Source organism: Juglans microcarpa x Juglans regia, chromosome 4D (assembly GCF_004785595.1).
Source record: "Juglans microcarpa x Juglans regia isolate MS1-56 chromosome 4D, Jm3101_v1.0, whole genome shotgun sequence".
Taxonomy (NCBI): domain Eukaryota; kingdom Viridiplantae; phylum Streptophyta; class Magnoliopsida; order Fagales; family Juglandaceae; genus Juglans; species Juglans microcarpa x Juglans regia.
The window spans coordinates 23,465,958-23,493,771 of record NC_054600.1 but is presented as its reverse complement, the minus strand read 5'-3'; the positions used below and the strand labels follow the sequence as shown (position 1 = coordinate 23,493,771).

The window sequence follows — 27,814 nt, the reverse complement described above, 5'->3', positions numbered from 1 at the left end:
GTCCCAATCTAACTTCTTTAGGCTATTATTGATTAGTTATTGGTTAGTGAGAATATTTTATTATTATTTTTTGTTATTATTTATTATCTTTTTATTATTTTTTACAGCTCATTTGAGATCCATTTAAATTTCAAACGTAACCTATTTTTTGCTCTTTTTTTTTTATTTGGTGCTTGCACTATATTTATTGCAATGAGATTTTTATTAAGTGTCACGCGAAATACCTATACAATTTTCAAACTTTTAAAAATATAGTTATAATCTTTAACATATCAAATAATCGGCATTTCTAGTTTTGAAATCATTTTTTATATTTATTTTCAAATAAATGTAATATATTTCAAAGTGTTTTAAACATATGATTACTAAATAATAAATAATATTTTAATAATAGAACTTATTACATAATTATAATCTATAAACCCTAAAAATATAACTGCATATACAAAGTCATTCGTTTCCTCTTCTTGTATTCTTATTTTTAATTTAATAATTAAATACAATCATTGATTAAAGAAAATGACTCAAATCATTTCTCGAGTGTAATAATTTTCTTTTGAGTTATTGTATTATCAAGTCGATGTATAGAGTACATATTTCACATCATTTAAATGGTAAAATTTGATTTGTAAAATTTAAATTTTAAATTTTAAAATTTATCTTTTAAATCAAATTATATCCTGTAAACACTTTACTAAATAGAAAATGATACACCCATAATTTTGCCTCGTCAAAGTTATAGCTCATGGATTTTCTTTTTTACTTTTTAATGGTTAAAATAAGTAACTATTAATAAAATTATATATTTTTTTAGAATATTTAAAAATATATATAATTACACTAATGATAAATTTGAGGGTGAAAAAATTACTCTACGCAGCGAGTTGACAATAAAATCTTCATTTTTCTCTTTTATTTATACTGTCAATAGGAAACTCGTGATCATTTTTACAGTTCTCTGATCTCGACCCTGTACGCACGGAATATATCCAAATATAAGAAGCACAGCGTCATGATATCATCCAACAGATTCTGGCTAGAAGGAAAGTTTCCACTTTCCAGAGCAATAAATCTACCAAGGGGATCATCCATTTTCTTTATTCGGTTCATCTGAACGTGAAACACAGAAGGAACCATTACAGTAAAGTAAACTTTCCTTTCTGCACCACTGTAAAAGTTGCTTGCAATTTCTGCAAAGTTGCAGTTCATTTTCACCTACAAAAACCCATTAATGATTTGATAATCATAACTTCTCGGGGTTTATTTCAAATCGATGTGTATTTTTACTCAAACTTGATTGTCTGTAAAGCTAAATTACGGGTACATTTGTTGATATCACCACTTAAAATACATTAGATTGATACTATTTAAAATACCATTATTCAAGTTTCATTAAGATTAATATGTTTGAAAGCCTACAAACACCACACAAAAGGAATGAGAAGGATAGGGATGTACAAGACAACAGTAGTCATGATTCATCGGATGTACAAGACAACAGTAGTCATGATTCATGAATGCCATCATACTTTTATCTCATCAACCGTATTATGTATAAAGTATAAACACCCAAAAAGCACACATGGCCCCATTTGTATGAGAAAACAAGAAAGCCCTTCCAAAAATACTTACGAACTTGATGGCATACAAACAATACTCATTTATGATTTTATGTTGGCCTGGCCAGTCAAATTTACCTCTTGACCCGATTGTACCCTTTCCCAAGTTCCAACAACACCACCAAAACTGTTACTTTGTAGTACGTATATTTATCCAGGAAATCTCCATGTTGCATGTGGACAATCATGTGCTTGGCTTCTACCGTGCACCCAGAGTTTAGTCCATTTCCTCCTTTCAAACCAATACACTTCGATAAAAATCTCCTAGTCCACTACTTTATCTTCATTTCATTATAACAAAGACTCCCTACCTTAGATATTTCTCTGATTAATTGATTTTAAATGTTGTAGGACGTGTTAGTCTATTTCATAATTCTTCTTCTATCTAAAAGTTTAAGTTGATGAAATAGAGCGTAGAGTTAGAGTTCGTGAAATTAAAATTTTTATTATGATATTATATAAAATTATTACTTGTCTTAAAAATATAAATTTAATTATTTATATTATGTTCTTAACAGTCTCTTATGATTCTCTCTCACTGTGTGTCGCCTACTTCAATTGTGTTTGTCTTGGATCTTTAAATTAAATTTGAGCAATAATTGAGATTATTTTGTATCAACGATGATGTGATCCAAATGCCAACTGCACGTAAGCCATCGCAAAACAAAGATGAAAGATTGATTTATTTTTTACTCGTTGCATCTGTACAACAAAACACCCACAATCGCAGTCACTACAAATCCCAACCACCCACCAAAAAAGAAGACTTCTCCATCGCAAACCCATGTGCCACAACGCACAACAGCCCGGACCACATGTACCCATCACCGTATTTATATACAGCCACAGCCAACACACCCAAATGACAGTACAATACCATGAGAGCAAAGTAAAAATTTATTGGACGTAATTTCAGAGTGGGTTGAATAGATATTTTATGCTTATTATTTATACCATTTTTTTTTTTTTTTGAGATTCTGCAGACTAATATTACATAACAACCGCATATCAACAAATATCATAATATTAAGAATATGAGTAATGTTAGATATAGATTTCAAATAGATAAGTCTAAATTTTTTAAAAAAAAAAATGGGTTCCACTAAGAAAAAAAGATTTTTTTTTTTTTAATATTTTTCAAAGTGACATTCTCTTTTTTACAAAGGCTTATGTTGGATTTGTCTATTTGAACCTATTACCAATTATTTCTCTTTTTATAATATTACCAGCAAAGTTGTTTGCTCCGGAAGTCCTATAAGGTATTAAGTGTCCACACAGTCATATCTCTATGAGTTTATATTAGTTCAAATTATATCACTTAACCCCGTTTCGATAGTAAAAGTATTTCATCTCATCTTATCATTACAACTTTTACAAATTCTCATACAAACAATTAAACTTTTTTAAATCTTAAAATAATAATAATATTAAAAAATAATATTCTAACAATATTTGATTCAACTTTTAACTTTTATCTAAAATCATCTCATCTCACTATCTAAACCACACCTTAATGAATGCATTATAGTGAATACAAATATCTCTAGATTTCATAATACCTAAAAGTCTATTTAAGCATTGAGAGGATTAAAGATTTTTACTTACAACATAGTTGTTCATATAGCTATCAAGAGATACTCGGAAGTAAAGTTGTTAAGATAATTCTTCTCTCATAGTCAAGTCATATTTTCTATCAAACTGCAATAAAAAGATGTAGATTTTCTAACTATTATTGTTTAATAATGTTGTGGATCACAAAAAATCAAAAATCTTAAAATTTAATGTTTCATGTTAAAATATTCAACAAGTCCATGACACCGATAAACTCACCTACAATAGTTAAGAATAATGCTATTGCAAAGCCTTTACATCATATACTGTTTATGTAACATAATTAATTAAAAAAATAAATTTTAAAATTTAAATCTTACAAATCAAATTTTATCATTTAAATGATATAAATAGTTTGTTCTACTTCTGCACACCGACTTAAAAAGAGAATAACTCCAATACTTGAACACGTATAAGACAGTCAACGAGGAATGAGTGGTAATTTTCTTCGGCTGGGAAGCACACATTCTTACATATATGTTGGTTTCCTCTCTCAAAAACACATATATTATAGGTAGAGCTCATATCAGGTCGGCCAGGTTAAAACAGAACTAAGAAACCCTGTAAGAATCAAGCTCGGATATGTTTGCTCGACCGGAAGTCCCACTGCACCTGAGAATCGATTTATCCTGCCATCTCTGTCGAGCTTCCAACCCCCGTCCTTTGGCCCTTAGCCTTACATTCGTTATCACGGCCAATGTCGTTCACCTTGCGCGCCATAGAAGGTTAATAAACGAAAGAGGATTCTTGCTTTTTGGTCAACGGGTCAAGTACCCAAGAAACAAAGAACTCAGCTTTGAGTTCACAACACATCCAAAGAACATTATGCGAGTTAATCGACTTAACTAGGCAACATCAGATACCCACGCGCCAAAGCATTGATTGCATTACTCAGATATTTTGAAGCAATAAATAATAATCTAAGCTTAAAAAAAGCTACTCAATGATAATAATTTGCCACCACAAAACTCAAGAAAAGCATCCAATAAACTTTAATATCCAACGGATTTCAGAACTAAATGGAAAGGATAGCCATATAAAATTTTCTTTTAATAATAAAAAAAAGCCTGAGAAAAGAGAAAACCTGCCAAATAGAACATAAAAAAAGGAGCCAGAACTGCAACACGTTTGCACAGAATCGGGGAGTGCATTTGTGTTTTAAGCAAAAGTTTGGTAGCTTAAACTCTGAAGCCCTTGCTGTTCCTTCTTCCTCTAGCCCTCTCAAATTTCCTTCCTTTTGATCGTACGTAGGGTTTTGAATGGCTGTGTGGCACACCTGGAGCCGGTCCAAAGTGCTTCACAGCTTCACGAGCATTCTTGGGACCTCTAAGAAGAACCTGCGGCATTTGCCATTGATCATTTTCCTAAACAGTTCCTCTCACTTCAATTTAAAAAAATATTTCAATAGAAAAGTGGAGTGGAGTGGAGTGGAGTGCAAGAAGTTTTGATTTGTATATCCATTATATTTGACTAATATAGAATTCATGAAGTTCTATCAATTAAATACAAACAACTCGTTTGAATTTCCAGCAAAACCCTCTCCACCTTTAATACAAAATGACATCTACTTATTGTAAATATTGAAAGGTCCATCCTTCCGTTCCAGTATATTCTTTTTTTTATTTTTCAGCTTAAACATTTCAGATTTTACCAAGCTTGCGCAGCACTCCTAACCTTCTGATGATCCCCTATACAAATTCTAGTAACCAGAACCAAAGGGTACCATAAGGTTACCAATCACAGAGAAAATAACTGGAAATTGTATTTACAAGCAAAAAATTGCATCTTTCATGTGAACAATCCGAAATTACATTAAAAAATAGAGCCTCATTAGTGCTAGAGAAGCACCAGGTAAAATAAAAAAAATTACACAAATGCTATTCCAAATCTAGATTCTTTTATACTATCCACCCTCTAACTAACATATGTTGTTGTAATATGTACCCCAAACTACCAAAGTTGACACATTTTTTTATATAAGTACCAAAGTTGACACATTGCACCCTCTTACTATCAAAAAGCTGTACGTGCACCCTCCATTAAGATTCAACTCCCAAAATTGTTAAAGAAAAAAACTCCTAAAATTGTATTTCCCATTCATCTAACAGCCAAAATTGGTCAAGGGTGAGCTTTGGTAGTTAAAGTCTGTTAGTTAGGGGATGGAAAGTATATTTCCCTTTCTTTATAAGACTTCGTATACATTTCAATTCCAACAATAGACACACATCTCTCGTGTACTTCTTGTATTATTGGATAACACTCCCTCAGCATCCTTTCCACTGGGCAGCCAAAAACACACAAGGCATCAAGGGCTTTAATCACTTCATATGAAACGTCAATATGATGCACCACTTCCTAATAACAGAGAACATTATAAGCCAGATCATGCTAGCCCATCAACCATGCACAGAAGTACCAGGAATAAAGCGCCTAGAAGTTACATGAATAATAAACTTGAGTAATCACTAATAAAGTCCAATAATGCCAAAAGCCACTATTTTGTGTAAATGGAAAATTCTATATACCAATCTATAATAAATTATCCATGCTAACAACATATCATCTAATTGCATTTTAGTTTGCATATCTATCAGCCTCGTGTAACTAACAACAGCCATCCAATGTACATCACTAAAAACCAAACATAATATCAATAAAATTTTGTTTACCCATAAAAAAGGTAGTCAAACATAATTAACATTATTCAATTCGTGAGTATTCGAACGAATATCATATTTTAAAAAACCATTTACATACAGTGCATGATAAAATATTTTTAACTGTCAATGACAGAACGCTGAAAAACTAGTTGAGATGGCACAACAAACAGAGTGACTTCAGCAATAGTTCTAAATAACATACAGTGTTCTGTCCGAGAGGAGCTCTGAGAGCCAGCTGGTCAAATGTCAAGCATTCTCCACCTGCCTTCTCAATCCTAGCTCTCGCGGTCTCTGTGAACCTCAGGGCAGTCACTTTCAGGGTGGGGACTTCATATACTCGGATGTCATCTGTCACAGTCCCAACAACCACAGCAATCTTATCCCCCTATATAAAAACCAGAAGCCCTATTAATCATCAATATAAGAAACAATTTCAATCAATGTAGAAGGCACTAATTGGATGAAAAACACTATTTTAGATCATAAACCCCTTCGAATCCGAACAAAACACAGTAACTTAAGAGCAAATCATAAGTTCAATTTTAATTATAAATTTATAACGAATGTGTTGATAGAAGTATGGTCTTCTACTTCAAATTAAACATAAGAGCGAATTGTCTTTTTATCTATCAGGTTTGCCAATAACGAAACAAATGGTTTCAAGTTTGCAAGATCCGAACTGATATGTCCCTACTCCTCAGACACCAAAAAAGACTAAACAAATGTATATTTTCTTCTCTTTTTATGTATATTTTCTTCTCTTTTTCTCCTCGGTTCTCTCAGCAACCAAATAGAAGATACAGAGAGAGAGAGAGAGAGAGAGACCTTGCCCTTCATGAAACGAATCAACCTGGAGAGAGACAATGGCGGCTTGTTGACCTTGCTCATGAAGAGCCTCTTCAGTATCACCGCATTGAAATTGCTCCCTGTCCTCCGCACCAGAAAACGGTACAGCTGTTCACATAAAAGCAATCCACGTCAACCATAAATAAAATGCTCCACACAAATACAGGGAAGGGAGCTAAAGCAAGAGAGGGAAATGGGGGACCTTTACGAGGAGCTTGAGGTAGATATCGTCCGATTTAGGGGCGGTTCGCTTGGACTTCTTGCTCTTGCCACCGGCGACCAAATCGATACCCTGTAAAAATAAGGAAAGTGAAAGTGAGTTTACGGATCGATTGACAGATAAAAACGGCATTCTGCATTATTAGGGTTTGAGAGGCGAGCGAATACCATGGCTGCTGGTGCTAGTGTTGGTGCTCGGCGCTGCTGCTAACAACCCAAATTCTGCTTTTTAGAGGGAGAGAGGGGCTAGGGTTTTGGGACTCGGGAATGATCCCAAACTGCGCACATCACAATGGGTATCTATGGATCCTAATCTTTACGCGTACACGTGGCAAGCGCTAATTTTTTTCGTTTAGAACATTGGGCATAGGCAAGCCGCAAAATCAATAAAATGTCCAAATTTGCCTATGTTATATCTGCATTGAATTAACCATATTATATACGTCTTGATTTTTAGTTACACTAGTTCAGCCTATGCAGCGAGATTGTGTAAAAACAGGAAAAATCTATTTCTAGGCCAATTGAAGTTAGCAACACCACACACCGTGACGTGACGAATCCAATCTAATCGCCACGTCACGATTTTTCATTTCCCACTTAGATGGGATTTGCAATCGCACGCAGATCCCTTCAAAGAGTTTCCTCTCTGTCTCCCTCACTTCCCTATGTCCATAGCCCACCAAAATCTCATGTTCAAAATCTCATATTTGCTGTATCGACATGCGAGAAAAGGCTCCGTACCTACCAAGCCTCTGTTTTCCCTAGGCGATTTCTCTTTCTCTCCTCTGCACCTTCGCTCACCGTGGAACGTCTAGACTAACACTGGCAAGTTACTCCACCTCCATTTCCTTCACTCTCTGGCCCTCTCGCTCTCGGTTTCTCAACATTTTGCAAGTTACTCCACCTTCATTTCCTTCATTTTCTTATAATCATCTAAGGAATTGTCATAGGTCCCTTTGAGCCCAAACTGTAAATTGCATTTCAACAAAGATATTGCATATAATGGACTGCATTTGTTGTCATTTTAAGGTTTTTCCTCCCTTTCAAGCCATCTCTTAAATGCATGACTACTCTATGGACAATAAAGGGTTTATTAACGTCTGTGTAGTGCATAGAGCATTCTTTTGTTGGAACATGTAGCATAATGGATGGTTATCTATGCTCATGCGTTGTTGTTGTTTTTATTTTTTTATTTTTTTTAATTAATTTTTTTCTCGCTCATTAAGATTGCCACATTGATTTGTTTGTGCTCATTGTCTCTTCCTCCCAAGTTATTGTGTTACTTGCCCATGTCTTCAACAATTAGTTAAACTGGTCTTTTTTTTATTCCTTCTTGTTATATCTCTTTTACAGGTATAAGTTCAAATTTCAAATACCTTCATATTTTTCTCGTCATTCGGAGGTAGCCATATTTTTTTGGCAGAGATCCTATGTATCTTTCTTATGCATCATATTCGATACTGTTTGTGAAAGTTTATACGGTTAATATGAGTAGTTGAATGACATTGGTTGCTCCACCTTTGCATGATTATTCTTATTATTTTGCTTTATGGCGTTTAATGTATTTTTTGGCTCTCAGCCTTGCTGTATTGGAGGGAATTGCAATTGGCTTTGACCCAGACCTTTTGTGGGTCAGTTTATCTTATATTTAACACAGACCTTTTGTGGAAGCTATATTACAAATATTGCATTATAGTAAATTTCCACTGCCTTTTAGTTATGCCGTACATTTCTTCTTGTTGAAGTTGTAAACTAGATAATATGTTAGTACAAATAAAAAAGACTATGGACTCGTATATGCGAGTGTGCTAGAGCAAAATTGTCATTTCCAATCATGTGGCCTTCTATGTTTCTGTATGCCAAAAAAGGAAAAACAGGATAGAAATTCTTCAGACCCAACGGTTGCAACACACAAGGAAACCAATGGTTGCAACACACAAATAAAACGAGACAAGTGTAGTCTGCGTGTTTGAGAAAATGTCTCAGTTTCCTTATGTATTGTAGCCGTTGGGTCTGAAGTTTCCTTTCATGTGTAATAGATCATATGTGTATCTTCAACAATATTTACTTGGAAGTTATTAAATTAAAGACAAAATCTGAATTTTATTAGAATTAATATTAAATTAAGCTTTGTCATAATAGATAGAAGTTGCCTACAATGGATGTGTTTATATGGATGTTTTACTTTGCTTTTATACCTTGCCTTCTCAAAGTGTCATATGTGTCATGTTTTGTTCCAAAGCAAAGATATTCATGGGCTGTTGGTATTTTCAGTAGCTGTTTCTATTTGCTTCAGATCTACCTGGCTCTTTACCATATGATGCATGGAACTCCATGGTGTTCCTTGTGTTTTAATATTGTCTATATATAGTCACACTTGTCTGTGATGTACTCATCACTATTGCTGCCCTACGATAATGAAAGATTTATTTACATATCCAGTGATGCATGGGTTTCCCATTTATCATGATTTTAATTGGAAGATTGAATAAATGCAGTCTAAAGTAAACTTTCTGTTGTTACTTGATTTTTTCCAGCATGGACATTTTCCTCATTGTTTTCACTCTCATTTATGATTCTCATTTAGATAAACTATGACATCAAGTCAATCATCATCATGTATTGTGGATGCATTTCAAATGGAATCACCAACTTGTTAGTGTGGTTTGAAAGCACCACTAAGGACTTCCCAAACTAACAAAAACATAGGAATGAAATTTTATATTTACTCGAAGTATAAGACGGAAATCCAAATTGCTATTTTGTAAATAATTTTTATTGCATCAAGAGTTTGTCATATTTTAATGTTTGAAATTTTTGCATTGTATGTAGGGAGAAGCAAGTTGTCAATTCTTCATATGAGCCAATATATTTCGGTTGGTAGAGGAGAAATTTATAACAAGAGAAAATGTACTTCGAAATAGAGGATGATTTATTATTGCGTGAGTATTAAGTGTCGAGAAAAGAAGATAAACTAATACAAAGAGAGAATGATCTGTACAAGCAAGAGGACGAAGTTCAAAGGCGGGTCATAGAGAATAGATGTGGTCGTATATTATTATATCTGTATTGGGTTTGTTCTATTGTAATAGTTTTTGGTTTATTCGGATGATAGATGTATTGACCATTATTGTAATTGCAGAATTCTCTATAAATATTTTGTAATTGTGGAACGATTTGCGTATGGTAATATGAATATAAACTTTTTTGTATTTGTGAGAATGGTACTGTACATTTTATTGGAAAAAAATATTTCCAATTAAAAAAAATCTGTCCAATTTCATAACCTAAGCAATGAAAAAAAAATCTGTCTAGTGTTAATAGGCATCACAAATCTGTCCAGATTTTCAAAAAGACCAGAGTTGATCCACGTTAGCACCAGGTTGAGCTTCCGATACCTCACCATGATGTGATTCATCAACAAATATTTTTCTGCAAGTCTAAATTTCAAACAAAAAAATACACATCTATTAGAAAGAAATATGCATACAGTCCAATAAATATATAATCAACATAAAAAAAAATTACTACATATTTCTTTCTTCTTTTGGTCACAGCATTCTCCACAAGCGAAACCTTTCTTTTCGATGGAGGCATCCATTTCCCTTAAACAATATGTGGGCTTAATATTTTCTCACCCTTGTCTCTGGTCGTGTTTTCTTTGACCTTGGTTGAACTAGACTCAAATGGTAATCCTTTAAAGTTATTCTCAAACTCATTTAAATGGCACATGAATGCATTGACGTCGTCATCACGCTGGGATACACAGGTTGCTAATTTTAGACATTGTTTCACCACAAGCTTATACATTCGTGCATCTGCATTTTATCACATGTCATCATAACTACTTTTGACCAGTGTGTATCTACTCTTTAAGTCCTTTCACCATCGATCCAAGACGTACTTCTTTGGTACCACATGCATCTTCTCCATCTGGCAAACTTCCAATGCATGCCTACAAATGATCCCCCTCATCTCAAATATGCAAATGTGCATTTCAGTTTACACTCCTCCTCGTTATAATAAACTGCGTATTGGACAGTTTTGATATGGTCATCCTTAATGGTAATTTCATCCAAAATATCGAATGTGGAAATGCAACCTTGTTTGCTGACAAATATGCAATTACAACACATCATCCCCAACAACTCTTTTTGAACCTCTTTATACTTCAGATTTGTATACAACGCTTGAAACTGCTTCTCAATGCGAAATGGGGATACATAGGGGATGGTTTGGTTGCAGGACATGAAATCAATTGTAGTCTCGACTTCCACCTTCTTTCTCAAAGCATTGTAAAATTGATCTACAAATTCTTTCAATGTCGTACAAGAATACACAAATCCATCGAAGAAAGCTTTTATGCTTTCAGACCATTGTGTAGTGCTCATGCCTGTCCAAAATACACCCTTCAAGTAAGCTTGTATCCAAAATGACATTTCGTTGTACAACCCTTACAACCATGCATTATCACCAAGATCATACGATCGGAGCTCCGAACGAAGGTCGGAACTCCGATCGAAGTCCAACCGTTTGTTTCTCTATGTTTCTTACAGATCGAGTTGTACGTCGGCTTAGGACATTTGTTTTGTGTATATAGGACGTTGTGGAGATAAATTAAAATGCCTTTGGGGTGCCAATACTACCATATATATCAAAACTTTACTAGCGGCAAAAGAATGAAGAATCTGATACTAACAAAAGTTTGAAGCAACATGACTCGATTGGCCAAAATCCTAATTGCAAAGAAGATAATTAATATTGAAGAATATGAAAAAAAAAAAAGACAAAAATCAATGCGACCTAAATAAAAGTATCATTTGATGGGTCCTTGTTTCAGTCTTTGCTCGGATCGAGCACAATGTAATGTAACTACATAAATATAACTACATAAATATGATCACCAAACCCCAAGTCAAAACCTGCAAAAAGAAATATTGAAAAGATTAAAAAAAAAACCATAAATACAATAGTTTAAAAACTAAATAAGATGTATGATGTAGCCATTAGTTATAACAGTCTCATATATAACATAATAACAATATTGACTTAGCCTTGAAATATAACTACATAAATATTAAACACGAATTTCACCAAAATTTCAATGGTCCATTGGTCATGCCTGAAATGAAGATAGAAAGTTGCAATCAATAAATGAAAAAAATTGATAATAAAAAATTGAACACGGTAGCAGCAGAATTTGATTCTTACCAAGAAATGAGGTTCTCTCAACTCCATCCCAACTCTCAAGGGGCATTCCTCTCAGACTCTTAGTTATCGACAATTATGTTAGGGTTCACAATTAGGTCTATAACATCATAAAAAGTAGAAGTTAGAAACATTAAAAATAATTAAATAATCATTTAAAAGCATATAAACTTACCCGATTCAAGTCTATAGCTCTTGATATCAACGCCAACGATATCTAGTCCAATGGGCGTTTCACTTATCCAATTCTGTGTGCAAACAAGGGCCTCCACGGTTGACGGTGACAATAAACTCCGATAAGCATCCAACATGCGACTTCTAGTGCTAAATGCTGAGTCTGATGCAACCATAGTGATAGGAATGGCTAGTACATCTCGGGCTACATGGGAAAAGACTGGACACTTGGTGGAATTAACCTTCCACCAAGTTAATAACTGAAATACATCACTAGGTGTCTCGATAGCTTCCATAAAATATCGTTCAACCTCAGATGTACACTGCATAATATTCTCTGTTGACATGAGTTGATGATACTACTGCATAATACGATGGCCTCTAACCTCTATGGATGGGTCAGTATCACCTGAGGAAGCTGTCGACCCCGCCGGCCTCGAATGTGTGGAGCTACCAGCTGCGGATGAAGGCTGACAACTATTGTTGTAGTGATTATGTAGATCATCAATATCATTTTTCAATACTAATAAAATTTGCAGCCTTCACTGCCACGAGGACGGAATTTACTCAAAATTCTAAAACGGCCAACTTATATCGGGGGTCAAGGATCACAGCCACAAATAGTAATCTATTTATCTTCTCAATATTCTCTCCATATTTATCATATTTGGTCTTCATCCTCATAGTCATAGTAGATAACAATCCACCAGAGTCAGTACAATTATGTTTCAAGTGGAAGTGAAGCTCTGAGAGCTCGCTGAAGAATGAGTTCGCAGTCGTATATTTGGATCCAGATAGCCGCATGGTTATGTTATAAAAAATTCTTAAAAATTCAACAAAGTACCTCACACTGGTCCAATTATGTGCGTCCGACGCACCGAGCCCCTGTCCTGCTGGCTCCAACAAAGCATACCTCAAGCCCCCATCCTTGACCTCCATCAGCTAGAATATTTTTTGGTACTTTTGTGCCACATCCAACATCATGTATGTAGAGTTCAATCGAGTCGGAACATCCAAGCACAACATACTAAAACATTCAATCTTAAGTTATTCTGCTATTGTCTTAAACTTGCAAGCCTTTGAGGGGAACCCCTCACATATCATACAATGCTACAGAGTAATGGAATCATCAACCTCTTTTAACCCCTCAACAACTATGAGGTTGATAATATGAGCACAGCATCGAATGTGAATAAACCCGTGGGCCCGAATGACATTATCTCTCACCGTTGTGTTCCTATTAAACCAATCAATTGTTGTTTCAGTGGCACTGGTATTGTCAACTGTAATGCATAACACTTTTCAAATTTCCTAGTCCTTTAAACAATCATCCATCTTCACCCCAATGGATGCACCTTTATGATTCACAATTTCTTTAAAGCCAATAATTTTTTTATGCAAAATCCACTCAATGTCAATGTAGTGTGCTGTGATACACATGTAGCAGACATTCTGTATGGACGTTCATGTGCCACTCGTAAACGACACTTTCTGGCCAGTGGTAATAAACATCTTCCTCATCTCTGCCTTGTCTTTCGCATGCATCTTCATACAATCTCGCATCACCGTATACCATAATGGAATGGAAAATCGTGGCTCAACAAAATTTAGAAACTTTTGAAAGCCTCTTTTCTCGATTGTGGTAAAGGGCATCTCATCAGTAATTGTCATCTCTGGAAGCATGTCCCTCAACATCTTCTCACTGTATTGAGGGATAACCAATTTCTTAGTATGTGTACCATCAGTGGCTGTAGAAGTTTGGTAACTGAGATTAGTCTAATCAGTGGCCGCAATCCCTTTGCGATCTTATATCGTTGGCAATCATTTAGATGTACTATTAACACATTGGTGCCTTGCTTCTTCGAATGACATCTACAAAGTTGCCTACATCAATGACATCTTGCTATCGGGTTCGCAATATCACCAGGAATTTTGGTGAAATGCTCTCATGTCCACTACCTCTTTTTAGAAGGTCGTTGTGGTTAATCTTGCTCAATGGGCATCTCCTCCTCTTCGTTGAACATGTCATCATCCTCTATATCTACTGGGAGTGAGAGTCGACTATTCGCACAAGATATAGCTGCTCTAGATGTAGCTATCATAGATGTGACTCTAGGGTGGAAGTACCCACCGGTGTAGGAGTTGTAGCATTGGCATTCGCCACATCCCCTTGTGGACGATCATCTCAGCTAGGTTTAGGATTCATATCACAATCAAAGAAGCTGAAAAAATAAATTAGAAGCAAAAAAATAGTTTAAAAAATAACTAGGCTATATTAAAAATTTAAAAGGCGTCAACTCATTTAAGATGGAGAAAAATCTAAAGGTTCACTTTGTATGTTAATGCTAAATGCTAATTATGCATGATTGGATCAGCATACAAGAGAGATCAGTACTGTGTGTTGTTCCAATATTGGATTAATTCACTTAACTTTCATGGCAGTACCACTCATTTACTATCAGTCATCAGATTTTTCCTTCTAATTTTTCCACATGAATTTCTGTATATATAATACCATGAATTAACGCATATAAAAATTAAGTGATTTATTTCTTCTTATTCTTCTTTTATTTGTTAATCACAAGGTTTCTGGAAAGTAGAACCTATTAATCTCGCCCTGGCTAGAATATATATATACATACATATATATATATATATATATATAATATATATAGCCAATATTATAGGTAGGCTTTGGACAAAAAGAGTCGCAACTTGCAAACCAAGTGGTCCTTATTCCTTAAAAATACCACATGCATATCATGGTGTTGGAGGAAGGAACTGGAATGGGCATATGTTTACATGGAATGCTCATAAGAGAAAGAGATGAAGCTATGTTATCCCGAGCTCTTCATCAGATTCTAGAGGGCAAAATTCCAATGGAAGAGGAGGTGGATGGACTTGATCAAGATGACTCAAAAAGAATATGAAACAAGGATATAAAATATCCAATCAAGTACCTTAGCCTTATTGTATTTTTAGCCGCTATAGTAACATACAAGAGGCTTGAGCATGTGCTCAGAAGTTATAGGCTTACTGATATTAGATCAGGTAGAATAACATAAGCTCATATAAGAATTCTTCAAATAAAACAAAAAAAATTAAAAAGAAAATAAAAAGAAAAACAGTGAGAACCTTGCAAGGCCTGTTCTTGATGAAAATATAGCCATTCTTACGAATAATCAATTCAGAGCTCTGGTGACATCAAAAAAGTTCAAACTTGAACAAAAACCATCTCAATAATCAGTTCAAAAACATGGGTACACGAGAAAAAATCTAATAACAAAATCACAACCCAATCCTTTTATATATATAGAGCTACCAAAGAAATTACATTATTTTGTATAGGAAAATCCAAACAAAGAGGACAGACAAATACAATAAGAACTCAACCATTATTTCTATGCAAACAAACACAAACACTTGAAAGAAAGAAGAGAGGATTTGCTGTAAAATAACTCTAAAAATAACCCAACACCATGTACAGTGAGAGAGAGAAATGCCACCTGTGAGATGGTGGCAGACTATTGGAGTTTGTTTGGCTGGTCGGTGTCGATGACATCTCAACACAATGACGTGACAAATGAAGTCCGGTCTGGGTGAATGAAGGCAGAGGAGCAACGTGGGAGAGGGGCAACGCGGGGAGGGAAAAAATTCGAATGGAATTTAGGGAGGAAGGACATTCAGTAAAACAAAAGTTTTACTTGAAAAAAAAAATTAAAATGCCACATCACTGGTGTGTGGTGTTGGAGAAGTAAAGGCAAATGTATAGATAAACTCTTAAAAAAATATATATGCAGTGAGATAATAATAATTTATGCATTCTTTCTTTAACATTATTTTTTCTATGTAGAATGATGTAATTTTTTTATTAATTGATACCACATTTCATATGTATTATTTTATTTCTACCACATAATATATGTCCATGATTTCGTCTCTCCCTATAGGTAGAATGTTAAATGAATTTTAATGTGATGGATAATATCATGTTTTGTTGTTGACTATAGTATTCTTTTGATGTATAGTTTGTTGTACTTTTTATGTATGTAAAACAAATACTTGTGTAGGGGGTTCCCCCTGTCGGCCTGTATAGCAAGCCCACGAAGGACTATGAGGGAAGCAAGTCAGAGAATCCAGCCAAGCCCAGTCAAGCCCAATGACCCTCAACTAAAAGGAGTCAATGGGTCTCTACAAAGTACTCGACCCACGAACAAAACCCATGCGTAGGGAAAACGGATGACAGGGGCAGGTCCCTCGCCACCCTGACACCACCTCGATGACACCCTACCCTGGTAAGCAGAAAATATGGAGAACCCTTAATCTTCTGATAACAGACATGGAAGGGCTTACAGTGAGCGTCCACAGGGAAAAGTAAGTCAGAAAACCATGCCGCATCAATGGCGCCATTCCTCGAATTCTACGCCGTATCAATGACGCCGCCCTAGAAATTACACCGCATTAAAGGACTCTGCCTAAGCGAACAATTGAAGTGACATAGACTCTCCAAAGCCAGGTGTGAGTTGTCCTCACCAAGAAATCTAGTATAAAAGTCGACCCTTAAAAACGAAAAACTCTTTCTGATTCTTCTAAGCTTACGTACGAACTACTAAGGAGATATACTGCTTTAGTATAGGGACTCCCTAGCCACCATCAAGCCCCCCCCCCCCACTCTCTGTGTTTTCTTAAGTGTGCAGGTGAAAGACTCAAGACCCGAATTGTTGGAACTCGACCCAAAGACGTACAAAACATGACATTAACAACTTGGGTTGTAAAGATTTGGGTTGCTAAATCTTAAAGATGTTATTAAAGTTTATAATTGTGTAAATATGAGATTAATATGGTCACTTTGTTTGAGATTAATATAACCATTTTATAATTGTGTAAGTGTTCAAACTTATTTTGTAGCCACCAATTTCAAACACCGTTAAACGGCTACAAAAGAGTAAAAGAGGGTAGTCCAGTGTGTCCATGACATCTCTGATGAAAAAGAGAAAGAGAGCTAGAAGTTTTGTGATAGTGATTAACCTTACTCATTTACATGTTTTCTCTTATTTATACATGTGTCTATCATGTCTCTGTGATGATCACCTCCTATTCCAGACAACATATCGTCGCATTTAATGCGGCCATTCCAATCAGAGACGGGACATCGACTTCTAGTGTGGGTCATTTGACGTCGCATTTAATACATCTAATCCAGTCGGGGACAATATCTTGACCAGCCTTTCCCTCATTAATGCGGTGCATCTGAGGGCATGTTGCTTACTCCTCCCTTCGCTTGAGTCTTCTTCCTTTCGTTTCTTAATCTGCCAAGTCATAGGCCTCTGATTTCAGCAATGTGGGTCGGGCCTGGCCGACTAGATATAAGAACTCCCTTCTAATAGGTTTTAGTTGAGTTAAATTTGTTTACAGTCCATTGAGTGTGATTTGTGCCAATTTATTTTGTTTACAATCCAGTTAAAATGTAGACAAAAAATAAACAAATAAAAATTGATGGTTAATATCACCTCATCATAGTGGGATAAAGGTGCGATATGTAGAATTTTTCTATCATATAGATAGTTGAAAATTTTGAAAATTAAAATTAAAAATTATCTAAAAATTAAATAAATATGCATTAAAAGTGTAGATAAAAAATTTAAAAAAATAATATTTTATTATTATAAGAGTGAGATAGCTAATTTACTGTAGGATTCAAACCTTAAGTAGGTAGCTAAAAATAAAAAAGTGAGTAAATACAGGACTTACATGAAAAAAAATGAACTTTTTAATAGTAGACCCTACTTTTTTTTAAAACAATTGCTTGGTACTTGTACACTCTACTATTGTATGTAGCATTATTCATTAGCAAAAGTTTACCGAAAGTTTTGCCTAGACTTAATAAAATACATCGCACACTAGACAAGCCAGTTTTTCATCTGTAGTATTAAAATATAATATTTTTTTACCATTTCGTTAATCAAAATGCTTGAAGATAGAGACAAGGTGAGAGTGAATGTAGGTGCCTGAGAAAGAGACGAGTTACTGTATGGGAGAGAAAATAAGATTGAAAAAATATGCCCAAAGGTACTGTTGAAGACGTATGTTGAGTAACTAAAAATAAAATCAAAATGTTTGACTGATGGCTATTGCAATGCAAATAAATTTTATCAAAAAGTGCGTAAGCGTTGCATATTTATTTTAAAAAATATAAATAAATATGAGATTCATATAAAAATAATAATTTTTTAGTAATAAACTCCACTCGTTTTGAAAAAGGAATAAGCAATGTTTTTATCTCAAATTATTAAATGGTTAACCCAAGTGGTTAATTCAGTGCCAAATTGTTAACTCAATGCTATTGCTCAATGCTCATGAATATCAAATAGGGTAGTACTTGGAGCCGATCGAGTGGGAAGTGAATTTTAACACTAGCCAATTGAAGGCTGCCAAATAGGTGTCTCCACATATTTCTATTTGCACCCTCACACAGGTAATAAAAACAGTTTATTTGGATCCTCCCCCACCCACGTGACCTACTTCCCTCACTCTCCCCTCATCTATCCGTCTCTCTCTCTTTCTCTCTCTCACTACAATACGATCTGCTTTCCAAAGATTTGTGGAGCTCTCTGTTTGGTTTTCAAGATTTGTGGAGCTCTCGTGTCTGATGAAACTTTTTGTTTGTTTAGTCCCTCATTTTTGTTTTGTCTCACAAAATCCACAAATCATTATAGGGTTCATGAATTTAATCAACTGAAAGGTGCAACCTGTAGGCATTTCTCTTTCTCCCATTTTTTATAATTTTTTTTTATTTTACATATCTCACGATTATATTTTTAAAATCTAAGGATCATATTTATTAATTTATCTAGCATTCTTTTTATGTATCGATCATTTTTTATGATGATAAATGTGTTGTGGCCCTTATGCATGTCTGGTTTATAAAGCAAACCAAGTGGTCTCGTGACATTTTCTTGTCATTCTCTATCAGCTAATATCTGCCTTATAATATTTGTCTATTTTCTCTATATTTGGTTGGACGTCTCCATCAATATTTTGGTCTTTCTTTGCTTTTCTTTTCTTTCATTTTTTTTTTCAACTTGTGTGGTGCACCACATACAGCAGCAGCATATAAATACATTGGAATTTCATGTAATTTTCTTACAATTTTTGCATTGAAATCTGTAAATTCTAGTCTAGAGTTTTGTATTGAGTTATATATACTACACGTAATTTGATTGTCTATTGAACTATCATTGCCCTGTAAATCATATCAACTTGAGTGAATAATGAGTACATAAAGAGATCATGTTGATATTTTAAATAGTTGTAATTCTAGCGCGGATGAAGTTGAGATGATTGAAGAGGATGGTGAGGTTGAACAAGACAAGAATATGCCCAACGAAGGCCATACGATATCATTTTCATATGTGGAGCCGAATGTAGGTATAGAGTTTGAAGATCTAGAGGATGCACATAGTTGCTATAAAGCCTTCTCTAGATGAACTGCTTTTAGCATTACAACAGATCATAATCGGTTGTCAAACATGGACATATCATTAATTGGTGCAGAGTATGTGCGTTCGAGAGAAGGATCCCGTCGTTATTATTCTAAACTTAAAAAGAGAGCAAGACCCGAGTCTGTGAAAACAAAGTGTGGGTGTAAGACAATGATGATAATAAAGAAGGATGGAGACAAATGGGCTGTGTCCAAGTTTGTACTCCAACATAATCATGAATTGTTAACACCTAGGAGTACAAGTTTGCTTCGTGGGTATAGACGGGTGACACCAACACAAAATAATTTGATAGACACACTAAATGAGTCGGGATACCAACACGAAAAATAATGTCTGTGTTGAGTAAGGAGTCAAGTGGTGATTATAATATTGGTTGCATTGCTAAGAATATTCAGAATTATTTCGGCAATCGAAGGAGGCAACTTCTTACAAAGGGAGACGCGCAAAAATTATATTGCATTGGAATTGTATTTATTTTTCTTTTCCTAGTTTTATTTATATTTTTGGCGCCAAGAATACAAATTTGCAAGGTTTTTGTTTGTCTTGAGTATGCAATGTTTATATCAAGTTGTCACAATTTGTCATGCCTGCAAGTTTAAACTTGTATAAAAACATTGATATTTAACTGTATGTCAAAACTTATGTAGTAGTATGTCCACACTTTGACCATGCGTTAGAGGCAAGTGTGTAATTATATAGTTTTGGAGGCAAAACTTATGCAGCACCAATGGATTTATGCTTTGTTTTCTTTCATCTTTATAAAATTGTAATTATATATGTAATTACAAAGTTTTGGACTCCCTTGTTTTCATCTCTATTTATGTAACCAAGGGATGTAATTACATGATTCGATGTAATTACTCTATTTATACCCTTTTTTTCTTACTTTTGGGTTATAGATCTATCTCTTCCTTTGTCTAATATAAGCAACAGTTTTTTGGCAATTATTTCTTGTATAAAATAGAGACACGTTCCATGTATAATGGATGATTGTGATCTGCAATAGCATAAAACGCAATACAAGAATAATTTAAATTATCATTAATGATTTACATTAAACGTTTTATAGTAGCATTAAATGATTTACATTATCATTAACTTAAAAAAATTTCAAACTAACTAATAACACAATAGATAAAATCCAAGATGCAATCAAGGCATTTTTGTACTTTTTTTTCATTCATTGGAATTTTTCATCTTCTATTCTTGCACATTCATATGCTATCATTTCATTCCTTCGTTGTACTAATTCTAAGGCTCGCTTACAACAATCCAGTTGTTCTATTGCAAAGTCAACCCATTCAAAAAATCCGCATTGATTTTGAACCTTTTAATATGGACAATCCAAAAATCGCCGACCAAAACTTTTGGGGTTGGCCGACGTCTGCAATTTGGAGGGAATGCTAAAATAACATAGTGGTTTTTGTCCCGACATGATTTCATCTTCTGCCCACATAGAATGTAAACTAGAAATGGTGTCTCCACCACCACCTTTCATATTTCTGGAAACGAATATAAAAACAAGCAGTCAACAAACATCAACAAGTTGATCCATCACCATCTACAAGTTGATCTATCAATATCTACAAGTTGAACCATCAAAACAAACATTAAACAAACCCACAGTGTATGAGGTATTTTTACAAACACATGGTGCACAATTTTATGCTCGACCGGCCTTAAGTTTTTCTCATCTACAAACTTGCTGCAAAAACCAGAAGTCAAAAGTCACGACCATAAGATCATCCTCATCATATAAAAGACAATAATTACAACAAAATATGAACACAATTGCAGCATTAAAGTTTGGACCCACCTTGATGTTATTCAACACAAACATATAGATATATATATATATATATATATGACCATTTGACTTGTTATATTTTATACCAATGAACTTTGTTCCATACATGTTATTTTATATCTTATTTCAACTAGATTCACAATAATTCTTTCAAGCAATCCACATAAATTTTATTTACTTGTGACATATATTCACTATTTCTCCAAATATGAACCAATCACAGAAAAGTGAATTTCACAAGTCCAAACATGTCATAGGTTTACTTTAAGTCTAAACATGAACAAATAGATCAATAAATTAATACCACCTTATGCTATCTCAAGTATCTTCAACCCGCCCAATCCATTTGTCAAATAAGAGAACATCAGGTTTACTTAAGTGAATGGTAACACATAATGCATAAGAAGGTGTATAAAGAAGCAAGAGCGGATTCATCAAATAGCTAAAGGATTTAAGAGATCACCTCTACTTGTCATAGGTTGTATCTTTTATCAAATAACATTCAGAAGAGTTTTATCAAACAATCTAGTCGAGATAATGTTATTTATTGGTATAATTGCATAGTTTAGAATGTTTCAGTTGTCATTCTCCGTAAAAGTTAAAAATTATTCAAAAACGTATTCGGAATATATAGAGATCCCACAAGAAAATGCATAAATCAAACCCTAGAATCGCATGAAATGCAAAAATAAACTCATAAATCAAAACCTAAAATCCAACAGAAAATGGCATGTGAAATGCATAAATCGAAAACTTACCCACTCAAGGAGAAGACTGCGGGAGAGGGAGGGGTTATGAAATAAGCACTGCAAGAGAGGGAAGGGGTGGGGAAAAGGCACTGCGCAAGACTGAGGGGATAGGGAAATTAGCAGCGTGAGATGAGTCAATCTTGTAAGAATCATGTTGGATGACGAACGAAAAGGGGTTGGGACTGTGAATGGAATGAGATAACTCTTCAAAAAGGGGCTGCGAATGGAAGGGGAGAGGAAGGATTCTGAAGGGTTGGGTGTATGTGTTTGGAGGCTGCACCTTCTATGTGGCCAATAGTTATTGGTTGTTGTGAAAATGAGTTTTATACCTGACCGGGCATTAGTTTTTCCCTATTAAATATTATCAAATGATTCGAATCATGACCCCCTCGATAATCTGTCTGGCATGATTTCAGCTGTTAAAACTCGTTAATACATTTTTTTTTTTTTTTTGCCCAGAATGGTGAATTGGTGATAGATTAAGTAATGAGTCATGAAGTATGTAATTTTGCTAAAAAAAAAAAAAAAAAAAAGACCTCTGCTCAACTATTGCATGCATGTGCACAGGTGTTGCCTCCAGAGTCTTCCACATTCTTTTCACTTTGCTCCCTACATTTTCTGACATTGATCTTTATAAGAACACTCGCTCAGTTTCTGCACAACCAAACCACACTTAAGACTTGGAACGTTTTGAGAGAAAAAAGATGGGTTTGTTTTCCCAGCCAAAAGCCTTCTTTTCAACTTCAATGGCCTTTCTCTGTGCAACTCTTTTCATTTCGATCTGCATGTCAACCCTCCCATTTGCTTTTGGCGATGCCGACTACACACCCTCTGCTTACAATGTTCTTCAAGAAAATGACTTTCCAGTCGGCCTTCTCCCAAAGGGTGCAACTGGCTATAAATTAAACAAAGAAACAGGGGAGTTCTCGGCCTACTTGAATGGAAGTTGCAGCTTCTCCCTCGAAAATTCATATAAACTCAATTACAACTCCACCATTGAGGGTGTGATCTCCAAGGATAGGCTCAAGAATTTGAAGGGTGTGAGTGTTAAGGTGCTTTTGACGTGGCTCAACATTGTCGAGGTGGTTCGTGAAGGCGAGGAGCTCCATTTCTCCGTGGGAATTGCTTCCGCCAACTTTCCGGTTGAGAATTTTGAGGAGTGTCCTCAATGTGGGTGTGGATTGGACTGCAACAATTTCGATGTTTATCATTCTTCTGTTTAGAAGAAAGAATTAAGCGCTTGTACGTATACATGCAAGTGATGTATTATATGCTGCTTCTTAATATATAATTCATACCATAAAGGGCATCCAGATTCCAGATCAATGTTCAGTACTGTTCTAATATTCCAGATGCTTTATCTTTTTATTCGAATATTCTATTTTTACTTAATATGTTTTTTAAAGCACCTTTTGTATTTTCCATTTAAAGTTGTTAAAATACATACCATTGTCCCATGGTCTCATATTCTAACTAAGAGAAAGTTAAACGCATAAACTAAACTATATAACATTTATTCGTATGTAATATACAAGGAATATCTTTCGAATCCCCCAATTTTCCCCGTCATCTTCACCCCTCCAAGCCCCCTATGTTATAAGTATCCTCAACTTCCTACCAAAACAACACACTCAAAACTCCATCCTCCACCAAAAGTCTCCTCAAAAAGAAAACTGGCTTCAATCTTTCCACCAAAACCCATGCCTCCAATATCAATGGCAATCCTGTTTCTAATCCTCTTATTTCTCATCTACACAGCAACAGCATCAGCCTCCCTCACGGCCTACCAAGTTATGGAAGAATTTGGCTTCCCGGTGGGTCTTCTTCCCAAAGGAGTGTTAGGCTACAAGCTGGACAATTCCACAGGCAAGTTCTCAGTATATCTGAACGGTAGTTGTACCTTTTCCATTGATACTTATGAGCTAAAGTACAAGTCCACCATAACGGGTGCCATAGCCAAGGACAAGATCACAAGCTTAAGTGGCATCAAGGTTAAGCTACTCATCCTATGGCTCAGCATTGTGAGCGTGACTCATGAAGATGAAGAGCTCGATTTTTCCGTAGGGATCGCTTCCGCTGATTTTACAGTTAGTAATTTCGTTGAGAGCCCCACCTGTGGTTGTGGCTTTAATTGTGTTAGTGATCAGAAGGGAATTAGGAAGATCAATAAGTCATATAGTCTTTTGTCCTCTTCTCAAGTTAATGAGGGTTCTTGCTTAGTTTGAGGCTGCTTTGATCTTTGAAACAAATTTACAAATGGCAATGACATGTACTTTCTTGGAGAATCAGCTAGCATGTTGTTGGGTTATTGTCCTGATTGGCAATACCTATGTTAGCACTATCGGAATATGCTTCATTTGTCTCACTATGCATGTACGATATTAAAAAATCAGTAGTTCGAATGGGTGTATTCAAAACTCACTAGACTATTTAAAATTAATAATCAATTAATTAATCAAATCATACGAAATAATCAACACAACAATTTTGATAACGAATTGAAAAATTCATTTGAGAAATATATTCAATTTCTAAAATCACTCCAAATGTAAATCAATACCTAAAATCTTCTATAGAAATTGAGTTTGTTATAACTAATTTAGAAACACTTATAAGATTGTTGAAGTAACTAAATCTAACTTGCAACACCATGAGTATCTCATTCGATCTCTGCACCGTGGCAACTTCGGACTACCAGCCTTTCTATAGTTTCATTATAAGTACCAACTTGATTTCTACGCATCTCCGAAAATCCTTTTGGCCAAAAAAACATATCCACATCAATGAATTCAACAGTACTTTAACAAGAGTACAATATGATGAAGATTTGTTTATCAAGAGAAAATCGATTTTCAATGCGCAATGGATCTTCTTAGGCTGCATTTGGATGTTAAGTTAAATTGAGCTGAGTTGAGTTCTCTATGAATAATAGTGAGTTGAGATGGTGAAGTGAATTCTGTGGAGTCCGTATAAAATGAGTTTAGATGTGTTTAGATGTTAAGATAAGTTTAAATGTATTTATGCAAAATTGAAAAAGATTATGAGTCCCACGTGTAAAGAGTTGTTGAGTTAAAAAAAGTTGTGAGTCCCACATGTAAAGAGTTATTGAGTTGAAAAAGATTGTGGGTCCTACATGTAAAGATGTTTTGAGTTGAGATGAGTTTAATGATTTGAGAGTTGAATGTTTAGATATTAGAAGAGGTCTAAATTTGAACCAAACTCAACTGAGTTGAGTGCAATCAAGAAACTAAACGAGCCCTTAAGAGTTTCCTCTTAGAGTTTTTTTTTTTTTTTTTTTTTTTCCCAAACATTCAATTAATATGATAACATTGACCTATCTCCACAACCTAGAAGTCATGCATATTATTCTATATATACTTAGAGGAGTAGGCCACTTAGAGAGTCCAAACCTAAGTAGCAGGTCGTCTTACTTGCCACAGTAGCACTACGGCCCCGTTTGGTTGCTTGGCTGCACTGAGTGCAGTCCACTAAACTCCTTCAACCATCTAAACACCTCAAGTGAGCTGCATTATACATGAATTCGATGGGTTCATTTTATGTAGATAGTCGTGACTAGGCTAGCTGATGTCCTCTACAGCTTTCTTTTTTCTTTTTTCTTTTTTTTTTTTTTTTTTTTTTTTTTTTGCCATCAACTCTCTCTCTCTATCTCGACAAAATCAGTTTGTGCCCAGTGGTGGGGGACAAAACTTTTTTTTTCAGAAGTCTCCTCTGCAGGTTGGCATGTGGGTGACAAAAATGTGATGTGAACAGTAGTGGGTCCTAATAATTTTACAACTTCTCATAAATATATTTAAACTCATATTAACATCTAAACATACTTTAAATTCATCTTAAGTGAGTCTCACAAAACGCACTCAATCATCTCAACTCACTACTATTTATAAAGAGTTCAAATCAACTTAACTCAACTTAACATTCAAATACAACCTAAGATACTATATCTTTCTAGGTCCCAAATAAGTCCCAAGCATTGCTGTGTACACCCAAGCTGCGCCCATGCTTGGGTGACAAACTAAGTCGAGTGGCGACCGACTAGGCAGCACAGCCTGGATCATTCCACCCACTTTGGCACGACCTTGGTGTTGCCTAGACTTACAACCCTGGCAATTGCCTTGGGTGCAGGACCCAATCAAGTGCCTAGGTAGCACACCCAGATTACTAATTTTGAAATGCTTATTTTCTTTTAAAAATAATTATTTTTTACATGGCAATTATTGGTAATTGCATGTCATTTTAACTTATTATTCGTGTCTTAGACCCGATTTGGATATACAAAATTATTTCATCTCATTTTATTATTATAATTTTTCTAAATTCTCATATAAAATATAATAAACAATTCAACTTTTTTAAATTTTAAAATAAAAATTATATTAAAAAATTATATTCTAACAAGATTTTATTCAACTTTCAACAAAACATCTCATCTCATCTTAACTGCTTAACCAAACGAGGTCTTAAGAAATTATTCTATATACAACCATAAATTGCATAAACGCTGCGAAATCGTTTTGAAAAAGAGTAGAATCTACTATTAAAAAAATTAATTTTTTTCACGTGGGTCCATGTTTTATTCATTTTTTTCAAATCGATTACGCGACGGTTGCACAATTCACAGTTGTAAATATATTTTCTCATAAATTAAAGTTGAGAGTTCAGATCGTAAAAAGTTCAACATTATAATATTAAAAAAAAATTATACTCATCATTCATACAATATATTTTTTTTTCCTTTTAACAAGTGTGTGATGTAAAGATAATGAGTAAAATAATACAAATATTAAGGGCTAATTTGTCAAGACGACAAACCACAAGAACTAGATAATGTGAATGATTTTTACATCAGTAGTACATTGGGTGTGTTATAGTCGAGACTAGAAATAGAGTTTTTCTCAATAAATTGGATGGGTACTAATTTCAAAACAAGATGCTATTAATATAGTGTATTGTTCATACGGTGTATCCTACAGAATCGTTGTGTTTATAGAATGTTCTAAAAGTTGTTTTGTCAGTTTTCTGATATATTGCTTATATTATTGAGTTAAATATTGAGTTAATAAAATTCCATCTATTTAATTGAAAATAATGATTAAAGAATTGTCTGAAGTAGGGCTAGACTCTGACTCTGACAAAATCAGAAAGTTCAACTCTAACCTCCGATTCCGACCAAAGTCGGAGATCAAGTTGGGCTTTGACTCCAACTCCGAATCAGAGCAGATTCCAAATCCAATCAGAGTTGTGTGAATCGGATTCGAGGTCGGAGCTTTGATTGGAGTTGAATGAAAGAAGAAAAGGAAAAAAAAATAAAGGAAATAAAAGGAACAAAAGAAAATCCCAACAAAGAACACTTCACAATTCACAATTTGTTTTCTCTCTTGTAATGAAATCTCAGAATCTC

At 34.7% G+C, this 27,814-nt stretch overlaps 3 protein-coding genes across 3 annotated transcripts; 2 read left to right on the top strand and 1 right to left on the bottom strand.

The window, feature by feature from the left end:
- Window positions 1-4,199: 4,199 nt before the first annotated feature.
- On the bottom strand, window positions 4,200-7,270 carry LOC121260409 (60S ribosomal protein L18-2-like). The gene is made up of 5 exons (XM_041162272.1): window positions 7,124-7,270; window positions 6,939-7,028; window positions 6,716-6,844; window positions 6,093-6,275; window positions 4,200-4,567 (listed from the first exon to the last, which is right to left on the bottom strand). The coding sequence occupies exons 1-5, from the start codon at window positions 7,124-7,126 to the stop codon at window positions 4,409-4,411; spliced, it is 564 nt and encodes a 187-aa protein (XP_041018206.1). The 5' UTR covers window positions 7,127-7,270; the 3' UTR covers window positions 4,200-4,408.
- A 15,867-nt stretch (window positions 7,271-23,137) lies between these two features.
- LOC121260408 lies at window positions 23,138-23,698 on the top strand. Its single transcript, XM_041162271.1, has one exon. It carries the CDS (start codon window positions 23,142-23,144, stop codon window positions 23,616-23,618), a length of 477 nt encoding a protein of 158 aa, XP_041018205.1. The 5' UTR covers window positions 23,138-23,141; the 3' UTR covers window positions 23,619-23,698.
- Window positions 23,699-24,110: 412 nt separating this feature from the next.
- Window positions 24,111-24,620, top strand: LOC121260221. Its single transcript, XM_041162057.1, has one exon. The coding sequence runs from the start codon at window positions 24,111-24,113 to the stop codon at window positions 24,618-24,620; it is 510 nt and encodes a 169-aa protein (XP_041017991.1).
- Window positions 24,621-27,814: the final 3,194 nt, after the last annotated feature.

What these genes read in the sequence shown, in the direction of transcription:
- LOC121260408 (XM_041162271.1), top strand. Translation starts at nt 23,142, where the DNA reads ATGGCCTTTCTCTGTGCAACTCTTTTCATTTCGATCTGCATGTCAACC.
- LOC121260221 (XM_041162057.1), top strand. Translation starts at nt 24,111, where the DNA reads ATGGCAATCCTGTTTCTAATCCTCTTATTTCTCATCTACACAGCAACA.
- LOC121260409 (XM_041162272.1), bottom strand. An exon ending in ACCTCAAGCTCCTCGTAAAG is followed by an intron (nt 6,845 to 6,938) that starts GTCCCCCATTTC and finishes TTATGTGAACAG; the next exon opens with CTGTACCGTTTTCTGGTGCG. An exon ending in CTCCTCTCGGACAGAACACT is followed by an intron (nt 4,568 to 6,092) that starts GTATGTTATTTA and finishes CAAATGCCGCAG; the next exon opens with GTTCTTCTTAGAGGTCCCAA.